This window comes from Piliocolobus tephrosceles, chromosome 17, assembly GCF_002776525.5.
Source record: "Piliocolobus tephrosceles isolate RC106 chromosome 17, ASM277652v3, whole genome shotgun sequence".
Lineage (NCBI taxonomy): Eukaryota > Metazoa > Chordata > Mammalia > Primates > Cercopithecidae > Piliocolobus > Piliocolobus tephrosceles.
The window spans coordinates 10,992,624-11,015,057 of record NC_045450.1 but is presented as its reverse complement, the minus strand read 5'-3'; the positions used below and the strand labels follow the sequence as shown (position 1 = coordinate 11,015,057).

General features: G+C 44.7%; 1 protein-coding gene across 5 annotated transcripts in view; it reads right to left on the bottom strand.

Moving 5' to 3' along the window:
- CLEC16A (C-type lectin domain containing 16A) overlaps positions 1 to 22,434 on the bottom strand; it is a 236,563-nt gene that overhangs the window by 150,308 nt on the left and 63,821 nt on the right. For all 5 annotated transcript variants that reach the window (XM_023231082.1, XM_023231083.1, XM_023231085.1 and 2 more), the window contains 2 exons: positions 9,271 to 9,403; positions 5,134 to 5,234 (listed from right to left, as the gene is read on the bottom strand). In XM_023231082.1, the coding sequence (XP_023086850.1) occupies positions 5,134 to 5,234; positions 9,271 to 9,403 (234 nt within the window). The remainder of the gene's footprint in view (positions 1 to 5,133; positions 5,235 to 9,270; positions 9,404 to 22,434) is intronic.

Here is a 22,434-nt window from a genome sequence, read left to right as displayed (position 1 = left end):
CTGTCCCTTGGAGCCTGGCATCTACACCACACAGAGAGCATCTTCTTTGCTGAAGCCCTGAGCTACAGGCTGCCAGGAAGAGATGGCCTTGGGGATGTGCCACATAGCTGAGCGGCAACCAATCAGCAAACTCTGGCTGAGCACTGACTGAGTGCCAGGCAGCAGGCTGGGTACTGCAGGGAGCACATGGTTTCTGCCTTCCAAGGCCTAGCTATCTAGAATGGGAGAGAAAAAATACAGAGAAAAGGAGGTATTAAAAACTGCTAGGCCGGGCACAGTGGCTCAAGCCTCTAATCCCAGCACTTTGGGAGGCCGAGACGGGTGGATCACGAGGTCAGGAGATCGAGACCATCCCGGCTAACACGGTGAAACCCCATCTCTACTAAAATAATACAAAAAAACTAGCCGGGCGATGTGGTGGGCGCCTGTAGTCCCAGTTACACGGGAGGCTGAAGCGGAGCTTGCAGTGAGCTGAGATCCGGCCACTGCACTCCAGCCTGGGCGACAGAGTGAGACTCCGTCTCAACAACAACAACAAAAAATGTGCCACAGGAAACTCATGGAGATTGAAAAACATCCGGTCTTCCCAAGATACTGTTACGAAAATGAAAAGACATGCCACAGACTTGGGGGAAATAATTGCTAAATGCCTCTGATAAAGGACTTGCATTCAAAATACATAAAGAACTCTCGAGGTTGAGGTAGGTGTATCACTTGCGATCAGGAGTTCGAGACCAGCCTGGCCAACATGGCGAAACCCTGTCTCTACTAAAAATACAACAATCAGCCAGGCGTGGTGGCCTGCACCTGTAGTCCCAGCTACTCAGCAGGCGGAAGCAGGAGAATTGCTTGAACCTGGGAGGGGGAGGTTGTAGTGAGCCAAGATTGCGCCACTGCATACTGGCCTGGGCGACAGAATGAGACTCTGTCTTAAAAGAAAGAAAACAAAAAAAATCCCAAAACTCTCCAAACACAGTAATTTTTTTACGCAATTCAATTTAAAAAATGGGCTAAGGATTTGAAAAGACTCTTCACCAACAAAGACATGTATGGCAAAAGAAACACATGAAAAGATGTTCAATGTCATTAGGGAAATGCAGATTAAGATAATAAGATACCACTGCAAACCTATTAGAATGGTGAAAACCAAAAAGGTGACCACACCAAATGTTGGAAAGGAAGTAATAGGAACTAGAACTCTTGTACACTGGTGATGGGATGTAAAATTATACAGGCATCTTGGAAAACAGTTTGGCAGTATCTTAAAATAAAAGCAAACATACACATATCTCCCATAATTATATGGGAAATATGATTCAGCCATTCCATTCCTAGGTATTTATCCAAGAAAAAAGAACGTATATGCTCACACAACTCTCTGTATGGGCATACATTGTATGGGGCCACACAAATGCTCACAGCAGCTTTGTTTGTAATAGTCCAAAACTGGAAACAACCCAAATTTCCATTAACAGATGAATGAATAAACTGTGGTACGTTCATACAGTGGAATGTTACTCAGTAAGAAGAAATGAACTAGAGATACACACAACATCATGATGGATCTCAAAATAATTATGTGGATTGAAAGAAGCCACATGAAGAGGAGCACATGTTGCATGACTCTGTTTATACAAAATTTTAGAAAGTGCAAACTAATCTAGAATGACAGGAAGGAGACTGGTGTTACTTGGGGAGAGGGGTGTGGGAAGCAACGGGGGGCATGTGGAAATGTTTGGGATGCTGGGTTATACACCGTCTTGATCATGGTGATGATTTCATGGGTATTTACATACGTCAACACATCAAATTGTGCACCTTAAATACGTGCAGTTTATTGGACATCAATTAGACTTCAATCAAACTTTTTCTTTAAAGGTGCTATGCTTCTGGCCAAGATGGATTGAATTTATTCTTCTGACTCAGGTAACTTAGAAAGCAAGACAATATATACAAAACAATGGTTATCAGACTCTGGATGAACAGGCAGCATAGGAGAGAGATCCCTGAGAGAGAGAAGCACGAAGGCGGTGGCCCAGTGATTGCTCCAGCTTGCTGTTCAGTGAGAGTATCCAGGACTCAGCACAGGGACAGAAAACCCAGACAAAGACTGTGATTCTCTCAGAGAAGGCAGAGTCTGGAGTTCAGAGAGATCAAGGGGTTAAAATTCATGGACAAGAGAAACGAAGAGAGAGCTGCAGAGAGAGAGCTCAGACACCTGCAGAGGTTTCCTTTAGAGCCTCACTGTGTTCTGGTCTGTGTGTACATATGAAGAAAGGGAAAGACCTGCCAGAATAAACCCTGTGGAACAATTCCTGGAGCTCACACAGGACTGGCCAGTGTGGAGAGACTACCTCGCCATGGGACACGGTAGAGTCTGAGAAGGGTAATGTCTTCAGTACTAGGGCGAAGTTAGTCCTAAACTAAAGGCTGTCTGGACTAGCTCTCACAGAGCTTAAAAGAAAGCCTCAAAAAAGGATCAAACCAACTCCAATGAACTGAACCATCAGCCCAAAAATATTTACAGGAAGAATCCAGCATCCAACTGTGTAAAAATCACAGTAACTGTTAACCAATCAAAACCAGGCATGCAGAAAATGGGCGAAGGAATCCAAAAGCAGGAGAAAAATCAGTAAAAGAAACACAGCTAGAAATTACACACATGACAAAACACAAGAAATCAAAAGGGAAACTGTATAATATTTTAAGCTGAATGAACCCCATATGTTAAAATTTACTGGATGCAGGTAAAGCAGTGCTTACAGGGAAATTTACAGCATTAAAGTCATAGAGAAGAAAGGTTTAAAAATCAATGACTGGAAAGGGAATAGCCTGAGGGATATTTTTCTGATAATGAAACTGTACTATCTCCTGATTATGTGGTGTTCACACATATCCATACATATCCCAAAATTCACACAATTAAATACAAAAATGAGTTAATTTCATGGTATGTTAGTTTAAAAAAATAAGCTGATTTGCTTAAAAAAAATCAATGATCAAAGCTTCCATCAATGATTAAAATCAATAATTAAAGCTTCTTTATAAGAAGTTATAAAACAAAAAGTAAATTAAATTGGAAGCAGAAGGTTAAAAAAAACCATAAGAACATAAATCAATAAAATCGAAAACAGCAGAACAACAGAGGGTGGCAATAAAATTAATAATCCTCTAGCCAAAATGATTAGGAAAAAAAAATGAAGACCTAAATTATCAATACCATGAGTATCAGAGAGGGAACATCACTACAGATCCTATAGATATTATTAAAAAGATAATAAAGGAATATCATAAAGTTTATGCCAATACATTTGACAGTTCAGATGAAATGACAAATTCCTTCAAAGGCACAGGTTACCAAAGCTCACTCAAGAAGAAATACATCACCTTGAAAAGCCCTATACCTACTGAAGAAATTGAGTGGTTAAAAACCTTCCATCAAAGACAACTCCATATTCAGATGGCTTCACTGGTTTAAGGAACATTTAGGGAAGAAATAATACTACAAAAATTTCTCCAGAAAATCAAGGAGGAGAGAATATTTCTCAATTCATTCTATAAGGTGAACATAACCCTGAGAGTAAAACCAGACAAGAGAATTACAAGAAGACTACAAACCAGTATCAGTCATGAACACAGATGCAAAAATCCTTAGTATCTACGATTTGCTCACACATTGATAAAAAAGAATGGCAGTTCTCTATGGACGTGAACTCATGTGCTGAAACATGATGATGTGAGCAGAGCAAGGTAGAAAGCACAATACTGATATCTCCATTTACAGCTAAGTGGGCAGTCATATAAATAAAACCATATATACTCCTACTTGGGTTTGTTTGGCTATCTTTAAAAAGACACAAGAGAGGCCGGGCGCGGTGGCTCAAGCCTGTAATCCCAGCACTTTGGGAGGCCAAGACGGGCGGATCACGAGGTCAGGAGATCGAGACCATCCTGGCTAACACGGTGAAACCCCGTCTCTACTAAAAAAAATATAAAAAACTAGCCGGGCGAGGTGGCGGGCGCCTGTAGTCCCAGCTACTCTGGAGGCTGAGGCAGGAGAATGGCGTAAACCCGGGAGGCAGAGCTTGCAGTGAGCTGAGATCCGGCCACTGCACTCCAGCCTGGGCGACAGAGCGAGACTCCGTCTCAAAAAAAAAAAAAAAAAAAAAGACACAAGAGAAACCAGTAGCGGGAACTGCCTTTGAAGAGGACAGCCGGGGTCAAAGGTGGGAGACTTTTTTCACTATATACTCTTCTGCCACCAATCGACTTATTTATCATGATTAATGATTTAAGAATACACAAACTTGGTTATATCATATATGTTTTAACGCCTCTAGCCATAGGCTATCTTAGTAAAACCCAACTCTATCTACTCCCCAATAAGCTTATAAAAAACCTACTAAAACATCACTTGATTTTTTAGTATTCCAAGCCCAGCTCTTGGCAGGGGTTAGAAGGAATATTCCTGAATTCTTCTTTGAAGAGATTCTGATGTGGAGGTTTCAGAACATGCCCATGTCAAGCCAGGTGGGCAAACAACAGCGACTATTCCCAGGAGTCGGCAGCAAGGCAGTGAATGAATGAATCCTAACAAAACCTGTCAACCCCATGGGAGTTGGATCCTGGCCAAGCAGCCTCAATAGGGGAAGCCAGAGAACCACACCTTTCTTCAGAAAGGAAACCTACGCTTCCACAAAGTCCACCCAGGGTCTATTTCAGCTCTGAACCCAGCATAAGAACACCAAGTGTTATATATAGCAAAACCAAGATTACAATTTGACTGATTTCAGTTCTGATGTTAGGAAAGAGGTCGGATGCTAAGTCAGTTGTAAATCAAGGGGTCAAAAGAAAACCACAGGGTGAATATAGTCATCCTGGGTTAGGCAGTCAAGTCACCTTCCCCTATATTGCCTGAGTAACCAATTCCTGTGGCTTCAGTTGGCAGAAAAACACCTGAGAAATTCTAATGAAGCTGAAGAAGAGTGGGAGTCAAAATCAAAAAGGACCACCAAAACCAGAAAGGAAATTCTATACAGAAAGCACCTTTCTTCATCCTCCATGCAGCAGAGGGGAAGGATGCTATGCATATGCAGGGCCCAGCGAGGAAGTCAGGCAAGGCAAGGGTCTTACCTTTATTATGAGACATGGCATAGAGGAGGCAGAGCACGAACAGAGCATGGTAATCGTCATCCGGGCTGTCCAGGGCGTGGTACACCATATCCAGGAAGGGTCTGGAAAAGAGGAAGGGCATATATGAGCCTCGTGATACACATAGGTGAACACCTCCGCTCTCTAACCTGCACACGGGGTGCTAGCAGCCTTTGACACAGCTCTTTGACTAGCTGCCTTTGACCAGGCCACAACTGTGTGCCTGGTCCAGCACCAGGCACTGAGAACACAGACAAATGAGAGACAGGCTCCGCCCAGGAAAGCTGCTATCCAGAGGGGAACCTGACCAAGGAACAGACTGCTTGCTTAGTCACACAACAATCACTCACCAGGTATTCCAGACACAGGGAATCAATTATACAAACTCCCCACACCACAGCTCCCGTGTCAGCTGGTAGAGACAGAACAGACAGACATCACTGCAAAGTGATGTGTCACAAGACAACGAAGTAAACAGGACAGTGTGATGATATCAAACAAGGCACAAACAACAATCCAAACAAGTTCAAGTACACGAGCCCTGGTGCCAGACTGCCTGGCTTCAAATTCGCGTTCTGCCTCTTTTTAGCTTTTTATTCAGCAAACCCTTGGGCAAGTTACATAAAACCTCTCTATTTCCCCATCTGTATGGCGTGGATTCCAGCCTCACAGGATTATTGTGAGGATTCAAGCGCAATGAAGACTGAAAAGCATTTAGCACAGGGCCAGGCACTGTGGACGGTGCCAATGCATGGGAGCTGCTATTTGATTTCTATTTTTAATATACCAAGGGCACTACTTCATGATTTCACTTTGGCAGTGTCCTGACCCAGCAATTTCTCAAGCCGACTTTCTCTGACTGTGAAGAATTGATAGTGAGGTCTCTCACCTCTGATGCTTCGTGGGTGAGATCTGTAGAAAGGCTGCAAATATCGGAAATGGCACATCCCAAATGCTGCCTTTCCAGGTGAAGGGCCTCACAGAAAAAAGACTCTTCAACACCAGGAGAATAGAATATGCACAGGTCTGGCCCACAGACCAGAGGCTCTGATCCTCTATCTGTGGCTACCCGTTCTGAATGCCAGGTTGAGGTCAAGAGAACAGAGCACCTTCATGAATGACCAAGGGCACATTTAATTTTTGGAAAGACACCCAAGCTCCAATGAACACTGGATGCCTATGGGGAGTGAAAGGGGACTGTGGAGACACAGGGAGCGTTCACTACATAACCTTTGACACAGTTTTGAATGTTTGACTCTATACATGTATCTCTGATACAAAATATTTCATTGAAAAATGCAAAAAAAAAGGAAAAATATACTTGTCATAACATTTCAAACACACATATGACACACAAAAACAAAAACAAAAAAAATCTTAAAGGGGACATTTATGTTCCGTTCCCATTTCTCCACAGCCCCAGATGGGGCACCACCTTTCAGATGTGTTAACAGTTTTTCCATGTGTAGATTTGGGTTTTGAAAGCCTCCAGCAATAACACTTCCAAACTTAGGAGTAGGATAACATTTTCTTGTAAATCAGCTGGGTGAAATCTGGATCATATTTTCACTTGGGAATAATATGAATAACCAAATGCCAATAGCTCGGTGGGTACCATCTTTTATGAGATGAAGTATCATAAAGCCATTACGTGTTTTGTTTACATAGGATAGACTAAGGTGAAAAGGTTGCTTGGGGTAGAGATTAGATGGAAAAAAAGGAGGAACACAAAATTATAGACATGATACGGTCCAAGCTTCTGGGAGAAGGAAGGGTGAAATTCCCAGAAAGTTCACATCGGGGGAAAAAAAAAAAATGGTGGGAAATAACCAAAATGGTAGTCCCACTGACTCTTAATGCTCGCATCATGAAGACCTTTTTTCCCTTCTTTACGCTTTTTAAGATTTTGCATATTTCATAAAGTTTTTTTTTAAGAAAAGAAACAATGTTTTGAAAGCCTTAAGTTTCTTAGGCCTATATTTAACCCCAAATGCAGATAGAGCCGATAATATACGGGGAATACAAGAAAAGCCTGTTTTTTACCATACTGTTTCTTGAGGCAAGTAGACCAATGCCAAGATCCAATTCATAGCCTAGAGAACAAACGGCCACCTTCCCTCCCACCCCTGCCTCCCTGCCTTTCTGCTGCCCTGCCAGGAAGTGGGGGGACAGAGGGCACTGGCAGTTTCTTGCAAGCTGCATCTCGATACGTTGACAAAGGAGAAAGCAGCTCTCCACCTGGGCCAGTCTCTACCCCGGCATTCAGTCTCAGACTCTAGCACAGATCTGGCCTGGAGGTTCTCAGGCCTGCATGCAGCCTAACTCAAGGCAACTGAATCAGCTTCCATTAGAAGCCATGTGCTTCAAGATGCCCAAAGTTAGGAAACAATCTCAATCAACTCTAAGAAAACCCTTCTCTCCCCCAAAATTCAGAAAAAAAAGTCATCAACCCCAATATTCAAACATAACATTTTGGTCTGTTTTTTTGGTGGCGGGAGGAATACATGGGTGTTTTGGTTCTATTAACAAAGCTACAGTATTACCATGCTATGAAAAGTATATCCTCTGTTTCCATTCATCAGATCCTAAGGAATTGAACACATCATGACAGTATGCACCTAAAAGCAGCAGCTTACATTCTTTGAGACAAAGTCTCATTCTGTTGCCCAGGCTAGAGTGCAGTGGTGCAATCACAGTGCATTGCAGCCTTGACCTCTCTGGCTCAAGCAATCTCCCACCTCACCTCTCAAGCAGCCAGGACTACAGGCACCTGTCACCGTGTCCGGCTAATTTTTTAATTGTTTTGTAAAGATGGGGTCTCACTATGTTGCCTAAGCTAGTCACAAACTCCTGGGCTCAAGTGATCTTCCCGCCTTGGCCTCCCAAAGTGTTGGGATTGCAGGTGTGAGCCACCATGCCTGGCCTGATCCTCTATTAAGCATATACCTCTTCCTTTGCTTAAGCACCACCCCACTACTGGTTATTTGGGGCTCTTCTAATTATTTACAGTCTAAAGAATGCTGTGCCAAGGTCGTCCCCAACTTTCTGTGTTTAGAACGACTTAATTTTCAGAGCTTTGGGAGTTACATTTTTTGCTCTGAAGCAAAATCTAAAAGGTCTTCGTACTCCACTGTTTTTTTATTTAGCAAAAACTAAAAATGGCTCCCTTGCACATCTGATAAAAATTAATCCCATGTGTTAAGTCATTGAAACATTTGCCAAGCAAAGAGACAAATAAGATATGGAGGGAAAAAATTAGTGGACTTCACATCTTCACTTGAAATTGGATTACTAAAGAGGATGCCGGGGGTGGGAGGTGTATTTCCACCAGCCCTCTCTAGAGGCTGAGGAAGTGAATGCCTCACAGGCTGACAGAAAAATCCTGGTGTGGTGCATTTATGAACAGGAAGGTAGTGCTAATCAGGAGGCTGTTGCAGGGGTCTGTGCAGTGGGGCTGTAAGATAAGGAAATAACTCTGAAATGAAGAAGCCCTGCTACCAGCTCCCACATACGCTGGGAGTAGCCTTCCCTCCAATCCCATTGTGGAGGGGCTCCTGCTATGGCAAGGTTCCAGGAAATGTGGGGTCACCCAGGTTTAAGAACATGTAACTACAGATGGCCATCACTGAAATGAATAATCAGGCACAAAGTCAAAGGTGGATCGCAGCACTAACTCACTCGGGCTGAGTCAAGAGGGCTGGCCCTATAGATGGGGTACGTGTATGTGTGTGCCAGGGAGGGAATGAACCACGCAAGGAGATCCAAGCCCAGCTACTGAGGGGATCCTTCCTCGGAGCAGCAGAGCATTTCCAGGGGCAGCCAGTGTGAAGCAACCCATGTCCTTTAGACAGAGCCCAGCTCCAAAGTGCCAGGAGCGAGGCAGGGGGAGTTGCGCTATCCTGGCGAATCTCTTCGTAAGGGAGTGAACATTACAGTATTGAGTGATGGCTCTGTCCCCATGCCTCTGGATGGCCAGAGCTGGAGAAGCAGGGAAAGAAAGGGAGGCAGCATGGTCGGGCTAAGGGACAGAAGAGGCTCTGGCCCCAGGGCTCAACCTCCCCACTGAGCCCTCTCCTCTTCCTTGAGAGAGCACTCAGCACCGGCCTCTTGGGCAGCTACCTGCTCCACTGCACGCTCTCAGAGCAGGTGGCGGCGGCGCTCTTCTCCTCGTCCGTGGTGTTCTGCTCCTGCACAGAGGTGCTGGCGGCCAGCTCTGAGAGCTTGCTACGCTCCATGATCACCATCTCGATCTCTGGAAGCCAAAATGGAGACTGGGATGAGCCCAGACAGCTTTGCAGCCCTAGATTTATACACATACTCATGTTGGAGAATAAATATGCATAAGTGACTCCTAACACATCAAGCACATGTCCGACAGCAGTGACCTGAACATCAGTGACACACTGGGGTGGAAATAACACACAGGCCGGAGCCTTTCCATTCATCACAGGAACATCAAGAAACGTGTTCCCGTTTTTGGTAACAAAACACAAATTGCAATCATTTATTCTATTTCCAGAATTTAAAATGGCCTTTTTTACTTTATTGATACCACATTTCCTTCCCAAAGGATTTGAGGCAGCAGAGAAGAGATGATACGTGGTTGGTAAACATAATCAACCTCACTGACAATATTCTAAAGCACCTTACATTTTCTTTTCTTTTTTCTTTTTTTTTTTTTTGAGACAGAGTCTCACTCTTGTCACCCAGGCTGGAGTGCAGTGGCGTGATCTTGTCTCACTGCTACCTCCGCCTCCTGGGTTCAGATGATTCTCCTGCCTCAGCCTCCTGAGTAGCTGGGATTACAGGCGCCCGCCACCACACCCGGCTCATTTTTGTATTTTTAGTAGAGACGGGGTTTTGTCATGTTGGCCAGGCTGCTCTCGAACTCCTCACCTCAGGTGATCTGCCCACCTCGGCCTCCCAAAGTGTTGGGATTACAGGCATGAGCCACCGTGCCTGGCCTAAAGCTGCTTACATTTTTGATAGAAAGCTCTGATGTGACTGAAGCCTTTTGTTTTCCTTTTCCACTTACAACTTCCGGAAGGCAGAGAGAGACTAGGAACCTCATTTTATTTTTCTCCCCATTAAACAAGGGTAACCTGTAGCAATCAACTTAAGCATGGTGTGCATTTTTATTTTTCAGAAAAAGTTATGAACCATCAAAGACAACATCTTGAATTAAAGATGGACGAGGGTTGGGCTTGTATGGTGTCCCCATCACAGAGATCTTGGCTGTGCGGGCGTAGACTTTCAGTCAGCCCTGGGAACTCAGAGTTCACATCTTTTTCCCCACCTTCGGGAGACATACGGGGGGAAAAGAGGTGACAAAATGTGAACCTGCACTTCTGTTTGCAGAGGGATGTGAACACATACCTTGGGCTCAGACACAGCCTCCGCCCCGTCTCCCTCCCCCCTGGCTCACACAGGGACCTCGGCCACCTCTTCTGCCACCCTAATTTATTCTCCACACAAATCCAAGTGATTTTAAGGAATTAGCTCATGTCACTCCTCTGTTCAAAACTCCCAATGCCTACCCATCACTCTCAAGATGAAATCCAAACACACGGCCTGGCCCTGGTCCACCTCTGACCTTACCTCCCGGCCATCCCTGCCTGGCTGGCTCACGCTGCTCCAGCTGTGCTGGGCTTCTCACTATCTCTTGAACATCCCAAGCTTGTTTCTTTTTTTTGTTGTCGAGATGGAGTCTCACTCTGTCACCCAGGCTGGAGTGCAGTGGTGCCATCTCTGCTCACTGCAAGCTCCGCCTCCTGGGTTCACACCATTCTCCTGCCTCAGCCTCCTTAGTAGCAGACTACATGCTCCTGCCACCACGCCTGGCTAATCTTTTGCATTTTTAGTACAAACAGGGTTTTACCATGTTAGCCAGGACGGTCTCCATCTCCTGACCTCGTGATCCACCCGCCTCAGCCTCCCAGAGTGCTGGGATTACAGGAGTGAGCTACCGCGCCTGGCCTAAGCTTGCTTCTATCCAAGGATCTTTACACAGTAGTTTTCTCTGCCTGGAAGGCTCTCACTCCAGGTCTCTCCTAGCCAGGTGTGACTAGGGTACATCATTCAAGGCTCAGCTCACATGTCACCTCCTTGGAGACATCTTCCTGGATGCCCTCTTCACCAGTTTTTTTTTTTTTTGAGACAGGGTCTTGCTCTGTCACCCAGGCTAGAGTGCAGTGGTGTGATCATGGCTCACTGTAGCCTTGACCACCTGGGCTCCCAAGTAGCTAGGAACACAGGTAAGTTCCACCACACCCGGCTAATTTTTTAATTTTTGTAGAGATGGGGACTCACTGTGTTGCCCAGGCTGGTCTCAAACTTCTGAGCGCCAATGATCCTCCCACCTTGGCCTCCCAAAGTGCTGGGATTACAGGCATGAGCCACCAGACCGGCCTTCACCTGCTTTTTTTTTTTTTTTTTTTTTTAATACCTCTTAAAAAATTATTATTAACTAAACTCAACTCCACACTTTGGGCAGATTTCATTAGTTTTTTCCAACGTCTTTTTTTCTGTTCCAGGATCCCTTTTACATTGAGTTCTCATTCTTAGGTTCCTCTGGATGTGATGTTTCTCAGACTGTCCCTGCTTGTGATGATCTGGACATTTTGAGGAGTAGGTCAGGCATTCTAAAGAGTCCCTCAGTCGGGGTTTGTCCGATGTCTTTCTGCTATTGGGGCTACAGGTTTTGACGAGGAGGACCACAGAGGGGAAGTACCCTTCTCATCACATCCTATCAGGGCACATACTAGCAATATGACTTATGACTATTCATGTTAACCTCCAATACTTGACCAAGCTAATGTTCATCAGCTTTCGCCACTGTGAAGCCACTTTTCCTCCTCCTTCCATACCATACTCTGTGGAAGAAAGTCAGTAAACACAGGCCACACTTAGAGAATGGGGCATTAGGCTCCGAAACATCTTTACATATCTCCATAAATTATTTGACATTCTTCTGTAAAGGAGATTTGTCCTCCCTCCCCCTTATCTTGATTTCACTTTATATTAATAGCATTTATGGAGACTTGGCACCTACATTCTCCATTGTTTTGCTTCCTTACTGTCTGCCTTCCTCCACTAGAACAGGGGCTTTGTAGCTGTCTCATGTGTCTTATTCTCCATTGTCTAATCCAGTGTCTGGCACAGAGTAGGCACACAATATATATCTCTTGAAGTGATAAATGAATGACTGGTCTAGCCCAACACGAGAAGTTTTGGCAGCAGGAACGGGTGGCAAAGATTCATGGTGGCTGTGATCGGAGGCGGGGTGGGCCACTCCCCAAAAAAGTCTGCGATCAATGTGGGCACAAAGTATTTTCGTGGGGAGATATCTCATGCCCCACGAGACTCTCCCCAGACTGTTAGGCATGACTGCACCTGCAGGCACCCCTTGGCATGGAGAAGCAACTCCCCCACCATATCCACATGGGCCCTGGCCCTATGTGAGGTTCACTCTCACCATCCCCCTTCCCTCCCACCTGATCTGAAGTCAGATGCCAAAGATCAGAGTCTCCCACAGGGCGGGCCCCATCACACAGGTGGGAGCCAACAGTGCTTTCTAAGTGGTGTGTGGACAAATGCTTTGTTTGCATAGTTTTATACTTATTTCATTGTGCATTAGAAGAAAATTCTGGCTGCACAGAAAGCCTTCTGTGGATATTAGTGCTTAGAATAAGGCTAAATTTTGGGAAAAATCCAAGTGAGTCAATTCAAAGAAAGCTATCCAGTAAACAGCAGAGCAAAGAGTACACAGAGATGGCTAAGACTGGAATGTGGGCGGGCGTGGAGGCTCATGCCTGTAATCCTAGCACTTTGGGAGGCCGAGGCAGGAGGATCCCTTGAGGTCAGGAGTTCGAGATCAGTCTGGCCAACATGGTAAAAACCTGTCACAAAAATTAGCCAGGTGTGGTGGCAGGTGCCTGTAATCCCAACTACTCGGGAGGCTGAGGCATGAGACTCGCTTGAACCCAGGTGGGAGCTGCAGTGAACCAAGATTGGGCCACTGCACTCCAGCCTGGGTGACAGAGTGAGACTGTTTCAAAAGAAAAAAAAAAGAGCTGGAATATGGTGCAGACTGCTGTCTGGGAAACATTACTCTTTCCTTTCTCCCATTTTACCTCCACCAGCCTCCTTCAGGTGCTTAGTGCCCTCCAACTACCCTGGTCGTCTCCAAAGTGGGTATGGACCTCAGTGCGCATGCAAGATGATTCCCTAGGCAATAGGTCTTTTAATGCTTCTCATCTTTTAAAATCTATTTTGTTTCATACTGTCCATAATACTAGCACAATCATATATAATTTATAATACATAAATGTTTACACGTATTTGGGAGATGTAAGCTTAAATGTCATAGGTATATATTTGCTTGTGTTTACTAACAAGACTTGCCATCAGACATCTGAAGACTCCCAAGCAAGCCTGTGAGGCCAGCCTCCTCCTTGTCTCCCAGCCTCTGGCCTCTGCCCTTTGAGGCAGAGGACGTGGCATAGGCCCACCTCCCCTACAGCTGCAAGTTCTCCTTCCCCAGGCTCAGCTCTGCCGTGCTTGGCTGACACAGTGGGAACTAAGCTCCAAGTACTTCCTAAGGTTACAGGGTCAAGCCCCAGTGCTCTGGCCTGGAGGCCAAGCTTCATGACATAGTTGTACCCTTTCTGGCTTAATCTCGTTGGACACCAGAAGAATTCTGGAGCAGAGAAGAGGGTGAAGATAATTCAGCACCAAGCTCATCCAACATTTTTTTTTAAGCAGCTGAATACTAATTTGAAGGGCAATTTTCCAGGGAATCCCACCACAGTCAGCAGATGAGCGCAGAGCTGCTCCAGGAAAGGGTGGTGGGCACCAAATGCCTCTGACTGCCGTGGGCTCCCTGGTACACTCCACAGAGGCTCCTTTCTGGAATTCTATGGCTTCACACAAAACTGCCTGAAAACCACCAGTTGGTCCAATCCCGGATATTGAATACGAGTGCAGAGAAAGCCAGAAGTACAGTGACTCTTAACACAACTGGATATGCAGCAGCGAAGCCAGGACTGCTCCCCCTTCCTCACCCCCAACCTCCATGTCATGTCTGGGTGCAGAACCAGGCCCACATGGGCCTCTCCACACAAAATGGGATTTCCAAACCCTGGCTGTGACACCTGTGCCCATAGCTGCACCTCAGTCCTCTTCCAGCTAGCACAGCTGTACAGTGAGTGACTCTTACTGAATTTTCTAGATGAATGCAGATCAGATCTTCAAATGTCAAGGAAAGGTTTCTTGCCCTTCTTTTTGATAGTTTTATTCAAACAACCCTTATAGGTACTGAAACAACCCTTATAGGTCTGCCAACTCCCTGAAGCTCTATGCAAAGTGCTATGTGGGCATGGAAATAGTCGGTAGCAGGTTTCTGCGGGAAACGGCTCCCCAGATTCTCACTGCTGTAAAGTGAGTATCATCTTTAGAAGAGGATATATCAAAGAGGACCTGACCTCTCCTGATGATCAGGGCCACAGGGAGCCCCCTCATAGTGCTACATCTGAATGTCAGCATGGTTCTGTGCCACTCTGGGCCCCAACTCCAGTTGTCCCTGCTGTCACTGGCCAGCCTCCCTCCCAAGGTGCAGGTGCCACACTGCCGCCACCAAGGAAAGCAGCTCAGTGGGCTATGTGGATACAGATTTCCACCAATGGTCCCCAAGGCCGGGACTCAGGCACTGAGGCTGGATTCCCAGGGGTCTCTGACTGAACCTCAGTTATGATCCTATTTGGAGTTTGAAGGGACTGAAGCAATAGTTTAGCCCGTTTTGCTCAAACTTCAGTTACTTGCTTGCTTTTATGATTTCTGTCACGTCTCTGTGTTATCTGTACTATTTTTCATTTTATTTGAACTCTTACTTTTTTTTCACTTAAATACAGCTTAAAAGGAAAGTTTAACTCACTATTATACTCTACAACCTAGCAGCCCACTTGTAGGTATTTATCTGCAAGACACACCTCTGGCAGTATGAAAATGCACACGCACAAGGACATTCACTGCAGTATTATTTGTAATTACAAAAAATGGAAACTACCTAAATGCCCAGGGCATAACAAACTGATAGAATCAACTATGGTACATACACACAGCGCGGCTGTGAAAAGGAATGAAGAAGATCTGAGAACTGATATGGAGTAATTTCCGGAAATACTGCTAAGTGGAAGGAACACATATGCTATCCTGTGTGTAAGAAAGGAAAAGAGGAAAACATACACAAATCTGCTTATTTTTACAGAAAGAAACACAGGAAGGATACTTCAGTTACCCAGTCAAGTTGGTTATCTATAATAGACGGCAGGAATGAAATGAAAGGGATGTGGAAGAGAGGAAAGATACTTCTTTGAATGTAACTTTTTGCATAGTTTTGAGTTTGCTAATATTCCATGCATTTTAAAAAGGAAAATTAATTAAATGAATGAGAATGAGAAGGAAGAAGCCGAAACTGGAAATTTAAAAAAAGAATCCAAATCTTTTTATTATTATTATTATTATTATTATTTTGAGACAGAGTCTCACTCTGTTGCCCTGGCTGGAGTGCAGTGGTATGATCTCAGCTCACTACAACTTCTGCCTCCCAAGTTCAAGCAATTCTCCTGCCTCAGCCTCCCGAGTAGCTAGGATTACAGGTGCAAGCCACCATACCTGGCTCATTTTTAAATTTTTATCTAAAATATTTATTTTTGAGACACAGTCTCACTCCATCGCCTAGGCTGGAGTGCAGTGGCATGATCTTGGCTCACTGCAACCTCTGCCTCCTGGGCTAAAGGGTTCTCCAGCCTCAGCCTCCCGAATACTGGGACTACAGGTGCACATCACCATGCCTGGCTAATTTTTTTGTATTTTTAGTAGAGACAGGGTTCTACCATGTTGGTCAGGGTGGTCTCAAACTCCTGACCTCAAATGATCTGCCCGCCTTGGCCTCCCAAAGTGCTGGGATTACAGGTGTGAGCCAGCACGCCTGGCTTCACTTTTGTATTTTTAGCAGAGATGGGGTTTCACCATGTTGGCCAGGCTGGTCTCAAACTCCTGACTTCAAATGATCTGCCCAAGTCAGCCTCCCAAAGTGCTGGGATTACAGGTGTGAGCCACCATGCCTGGCCTGAATCGAAATTTATTTTAAGTGAATGCCACATCCACTCTCAATGGGGAGAGGATGGATGTTCAGACTAATCCAAGTAGCTTATGAACACAATACAGCAGATCTTTGAATAACATCATTTCATTCAACATTGTTGTATTATAACATGGATGAGAATAGAAAGAAAAGAACCGATTCCCAGCCCCGGCCACTATCTATGTGGAGTCTGCATTTTCTTGCCATGCCTGCATGGGTTTTTGCCATGTATTCTGGTTTTCTCCCTCATCCCAGAGATGTACACGTTAGGTTCCCCTGGCGTGTCCACACGGACGCAGTCTGAGTGAGTGTGGGGCGCGTGAGTGTGCCCTGTGACAGGATGGTGCCCTGTCCAGAGTTGGCTCCCACCTGGCATCCTGAGGTACCCAGGATCTGTCCATACAAGACCCTGAACTGGAAATACGCGAGTTGGAAAACAAATGAATACAAATGCTTGTCAAATAACAATTCATAAAGCAGACAGTAATACAAATGCACAACAATACATGATGTGGTATGAAAGCATTCAGCAAGCCTAACAGATTTGTGATTGTTTCTGAACTTCATGCAGGCAGGAGGTGCTCCTTACAATTTTCACTTTGCAAACATTTATTCCTTGTTTTAAATCAACCCACCACCACCATGGCTGCTGTTCACTCATTAATTCACCAAAAATTAGGTAAGTAATTATCCTACATGTTTTCATAAATCTTTTTCTTTTTCTTTCTTTTTTTTTTTTTTTGAGATGGAGTCTTGCTCTGTCACCCAGGCTGGAATGCAGTGGCATGGTCTCGGCTCACTGCAAGCTACTCCTCCCAGGTTCACGCCATTCTCCTGCCTCAGCCTCCCAAGCAGCTGGGACTACAGGCATGTGCCATCACGCCCAGCTAATTTTTTGTATTTTTAGTAGAGACGGGGTTTCACCATGTTAGCCAGGATGGTCTTTATCTCCTGACCTCGTGATCCACCCGCCTTGGCCTCCCAAAGTGCTGGGATTACAAGTGTGAGCCACCACACCCAGCCCATAAATCTTTCTTAAGTGTATGTACAGCTCACATTTATTTCGATGTTTAATGCTAGAAGTCTTTTGGGCCTTTATTTACAAGTTAGATGATGTTTTTGTGACCAGAAATACGCCACAGGAACTTAACTCCCGTTGGTATCAACTCACCTATGGTAAAATTGGTTTCCTTCTACATCATTTCCCTTAAGGTCACAGTTTCCAAGAACCTATCCATGATGTTAAATGAGGACTTAGTGTGCTCAGCTATATATCCTCAATTTGGGGATAAGTAGAGCATTGGGATGGGCATGGGGGAGGGAAAATTGCAAAAACATCCTGAACTGTTCATTTTTTTAAGCAATAAACAACTGTAAGTAAAGCAACTCTGAAGCTTTTAGATGCATTATAGGATTGGGCAAATCAGTAAGCAGATGTTGTTAGGAGTCAGGGCTCTCAGCGTACAAGAAGAAACATACAAATCTAAGAAGATGGGAGAGGACAAGAAAAAAAAACCTGTAAGTTCACTGGAATTGGGGGTACTGGTATGAACATATGATTCTAAAATATGTGTGTGCCGTGGAATAATATGCAGCTATAAAAAAGGATGAGTTTGTGTCCTTTGTAGGGACATGGATGCAAATGGAAACTATCATTCTCAGCAAACTATCACAAGAACAGAAAACCAAACACCTCATGTTCTCACTCATAGGTGGGAATTGAACAATGAGATCACTTGGACACGGGAAGGGGAACAGAACACACCAGGTCCTATTGTGGGGATGGGGGAGGGGGAAGGGATGGCACTGGGAGTTATACCTGATGTAAATGACATGTTGATGGGTGCTGACGAGTTGATGGGTGCAGCACACCAACATGGCACATGTATATATTTGTAACAAACCTGCACGTTGTGCACATGTGCCCTAGAACTTAAAGTATATTAAAAAAAAAAACTAAAAATTCAAAATAAAATAAAATATGTGTGTATAAGCATGTTTGTATGTATGTATATGTAGGCATGTATAAATGTACACTTTGTAAATGTACACACATGGATTTCCTAGCTTTGTCCACTGAAAGGGCCAAATTGCAAAGACACCTCAGTAGCAATGAGCACATCCAGTGCCCAAATCTTGGCCTCTAATACCCCTGTCCATGGACAGGAGCCAGAGAAATGGTTAATTCCAGGGACAGGCAGAGGAGGTACTAGATGAACACAGAACACCATGTTATGCCAGAAAGCGTAAGGGACTGCTCAAAAAAGCACGGGGCAAGCACATGACAGCCAGCTTGAAAGGGTTCCTGCAGGCCAACTCTGGGACAATTTGAGCACCAAAATCATTAAATACAGTAATGCACTATAAACCATTAGAAAATTGGAATCTCATTTATGTGAAATTCTAAAACAAAAAAAAATTTTTTTAATGACAAAAGTACAGCAACACTAAGTAGACCAATACTTTCCAGGGGCTGGAAACAAGGGGAGGGGACAGAAATGAAAGGGTATGAGCAAATTGTTCTAGATCCTGATCACGGTGGCAGAGGCTCCATGGATAAATCCATTTGTCAACATTCACTGAACTATTCTTGGGACATCAGTGCATTTTACTGTGTGTAAATTGTACCTCAATAAAGTTGATTACAAAAAGAAAAAAAAAAAAAAAGAAAAGAAAATTGGAATCCATGATTCCACACCAATAAGAGATAAATAAATAAATGAGAAGAAGGGAAAGGTCTTGCTTACAACAGAATGCCAAGGGCTGACTTTTAAACACAGAGAGAATGCTGAAGGTGGAAATTCATCTTTTCCTGCCCATCATGGTAATGACTAAACCAGGCAAGAATCATAAACAAACGCCAAATCTAAGGGGGAATTTTAACAAGGGGCAGGGTATCTATATGATCTCAAAGTGTCTCCCTGTGGACTGCTTATTAGTTGGGAAGAAAAGGAAGGTCATTACACAATACAGAAAATGGGCAACACCTCAGTCATGTGACCAAAATGAACATCACCCAAGAGGGACAGAAGGACACCATGTGCCTCCAGATGTGACATGCTGAGAAGTGCATGACATCACCTATGCCGTGTTCCAGCCAAGAATGCATAACCTCAGTCTAATCACAAGTACACATCAGACAAAGACAAAATGAAGGACGTTTTATTAGAACAAAAAAAAGGGGGAGGTTCTGTATTCCTCAAAAAAAAGTGAATGTTGCAAAAGAGAAAGAGATGGTGGAAATGTTCCAGAATAAAGGAGGCTGGAGGTGTGACAACGGAAGGCACCACCCGCCTCTGGATTGGACCTTGCACTGGAGAAGAGAATATGCTAGAAAGACATTATTAGGCCAATACAACAGGAACACAGCAGGAGAATACTATGAAGTTGACAGCTGTGTTGTGCTCATAGCAAATGCTCATGAAGCTTCAGGAGGAAAGGGGCATGACGGATGTGTGTGGGGTGTGTGGGGCGGGTGTGCAGACAGAGAAAATACAATAGGAAAGTTAATGGTATGAAATGTTACAGGGGAAACTGGGTAAAGGGTAAACAGATGTTCTTTATACTATTTTTGGTTTTGCAACTTTTGTAAATTTGAAATTATTTTCAAATAAAAAGTTTGGGAAAATTACCATGAGCATAAAACCAATATAAATAAAAAGCAACTACAAAAATATACACGATGAATAAACAAAAAGGTGCTAGGGCCTGTTGTGTGCAATTGAGAAAGGGAGATTCATAAACATGAATGAGGTATTCAAGTATTAAATACCTGCCACAGCAAATATGCAGGCTCCCCCCACCCACCGTATCCCCTGCCCTGGAGAGAATCATTTAGAATTAGAGCTTTTGCACCATCTTCTTCTCTTTTTTTAAGAAACAAGGTCTCACTCTGTCACCCCGGCTGGAGTGTGTGGCACGATCACAGTTCACTGTAGCTTCAACCTCCCAGGCTCAAGGGATTCTTCCACCTCAGCCTCCAGAGTACCTGGGACCACAGGTACACACCATTGTGACTGGCTAATCTTTTATTTTTTGTACAGACAGGGGTCTCACTATGTTGCCTGGCTGGTCTTGAACTTCTGGGCTCAGGTGATCCTCTTGGGTTGGCCTCCCGAAGTGCTGGGATTACAGGTGTGAGCCACTGCGCCTAGCCACCATATTCTTTAAGGCTCTATCTGTACCACCTAAAACCATCTCCATATTCTGCAGTGGGAGAAATACTTATGTATCCTCAACTCTGCATGTTAAGGCAGGGGAAACTGAAGTACCAAGGCATTAGGCGATGGGTCTCTGCCCCAGGCCGCTGCGGGCTCCTCTCTTTGCACTGCCCACCTGAGTTGTGGAAATGAGCGCCTGCACAGTATCAGTTCCCATGCCGGGTACCATGGCCTGTCATCTCCAACACTCCAGCACCTAGCCTGGTAAGTTTCCAACCTCTGGGAGCTGAGTAATGTGATTACCATCCCACAGCTCATGAGGCTGCAAAGCTGGGAGTGGGAACTCAAATCTCCAACTTATTTTGCTTTGGCCAGTACCACCCAGACCCTCCACAGCCTCTATCAATTCTATAAAAGCCTCAAAGGCAGGAATGGATTTGTATACCCATGTTTATAGCGGCATTATTCCCAACAGCCAAAAGTGGAAGCAATTCAAGCGTCCATCAACAGAGCAGTGGATAAAGAAATGTAGTCTAGCCATACAATGGAATTATTATTCAGCCTAAAAAAAAGAAAGAGAAGGAAATCCCAGCACATGCTACAACATGAATGAACGCTGAGGACTTTATGCTAAGCGATGCAAGCCAGGCACAAAAGACAATACTGTATGATTCCATTTGAATAAACGACCTAGAGCAGTCAAACCCACAAAGACAGAACATCAAAGGGTGGGGTGGGGAGTTACTAAATGGGCACAGTTTTGGTTTTACAAAGATGAGAAATGAAAAGCGTTCTGGAGACAGATGGTGGTGATGGTTATACAATGTAAATGTACTTTTTTTTTTTTTTTTTTTTTTTTTTTTTTTGAGACAGAGTCTTGCTCTGTCACCCAGGCTGGACTGCAGTGCATGATCTCGGCTCACTGCAAGCTCCGCCTCTCGGGTTCACGCCATTCTCCTGCCTCAGCCTCCCGAGTAGCTGGGACTACAGGCCCCCGCCACCACACCCGGCTAATTTTTTGTATTTTTTTAAATAGAGACAGGGTTTCACCATGTTGGCTAGGATGGTCTCGATCTCCTGACCTGTTGATCCACCCACCTCAGCCTCCCAAAGTGCTGGGATTACAGGTGTGAGCCACTGCGCCCGGCCGAATGTACTTAACACTACTGAAATGTGCACTTAGAAATGATTCAGATGGTAAATTTTATATGTATTTTACCATAAGTTTAAAAAAAGAAAAAAACAAGACAGCAGGGAAGGCCACATCTTTCCACTTGTTGTCCAAGTAGTGCCTGTGTGGGGAGGCACTGGTGCGGGCCAGGAGGGTCCTGAGGGCCCTTAGCACCCAAGGACGTCCACTTCTGCCTCTCCGTATGACAGCTCTGGCCAGATCCCCGATACTCTGACACATTCAGTTTTTAAATTACAGCAATAATTTATCAACTCGCCGAGGGTGATGTCCATTCGAATCTGATTAATATTTGGTAAATGAAGCGCTTTTCAGGGAAATGGCAGGCATGGCCTCCCAATAATCTTTGACTTCACAATTTCAAGGATTTTCTCAATCGCCCTCTGTGTTCCACATTCCAGCAATGACAGCAAGGACAGACTAAAAAAAGACGGCAAGAGGGAAACAAGAAGACCTTCAACGGAAGTCTAAGGGGAAAGATGCCTGGCTGGTTACCTAGGATATAAGGGACAGCCTGCATGTAATTGGCTGGCTTTTTAGCAATGACCGAGAGTATGTGTGCTAAGTGCTGTAAGTACTGGCGGCACCCCTTCCTTTGTTTTTTTTATTATCTTCTTCTGCCCAGCAGGAGATTAAGTTGAGAACGATTTCGGGAAGTTGCTCTTCAAAGGCTTTGTCCTAATTCACCTCCAATCCTCCTCCTTATCCCAGTTAAGCCCATCTGAAAAGCTGACAGCCCCACAACATCTCTCTACTGCAGCGCCTGGGCTTGCTGATGCTTCTTCTCCCTC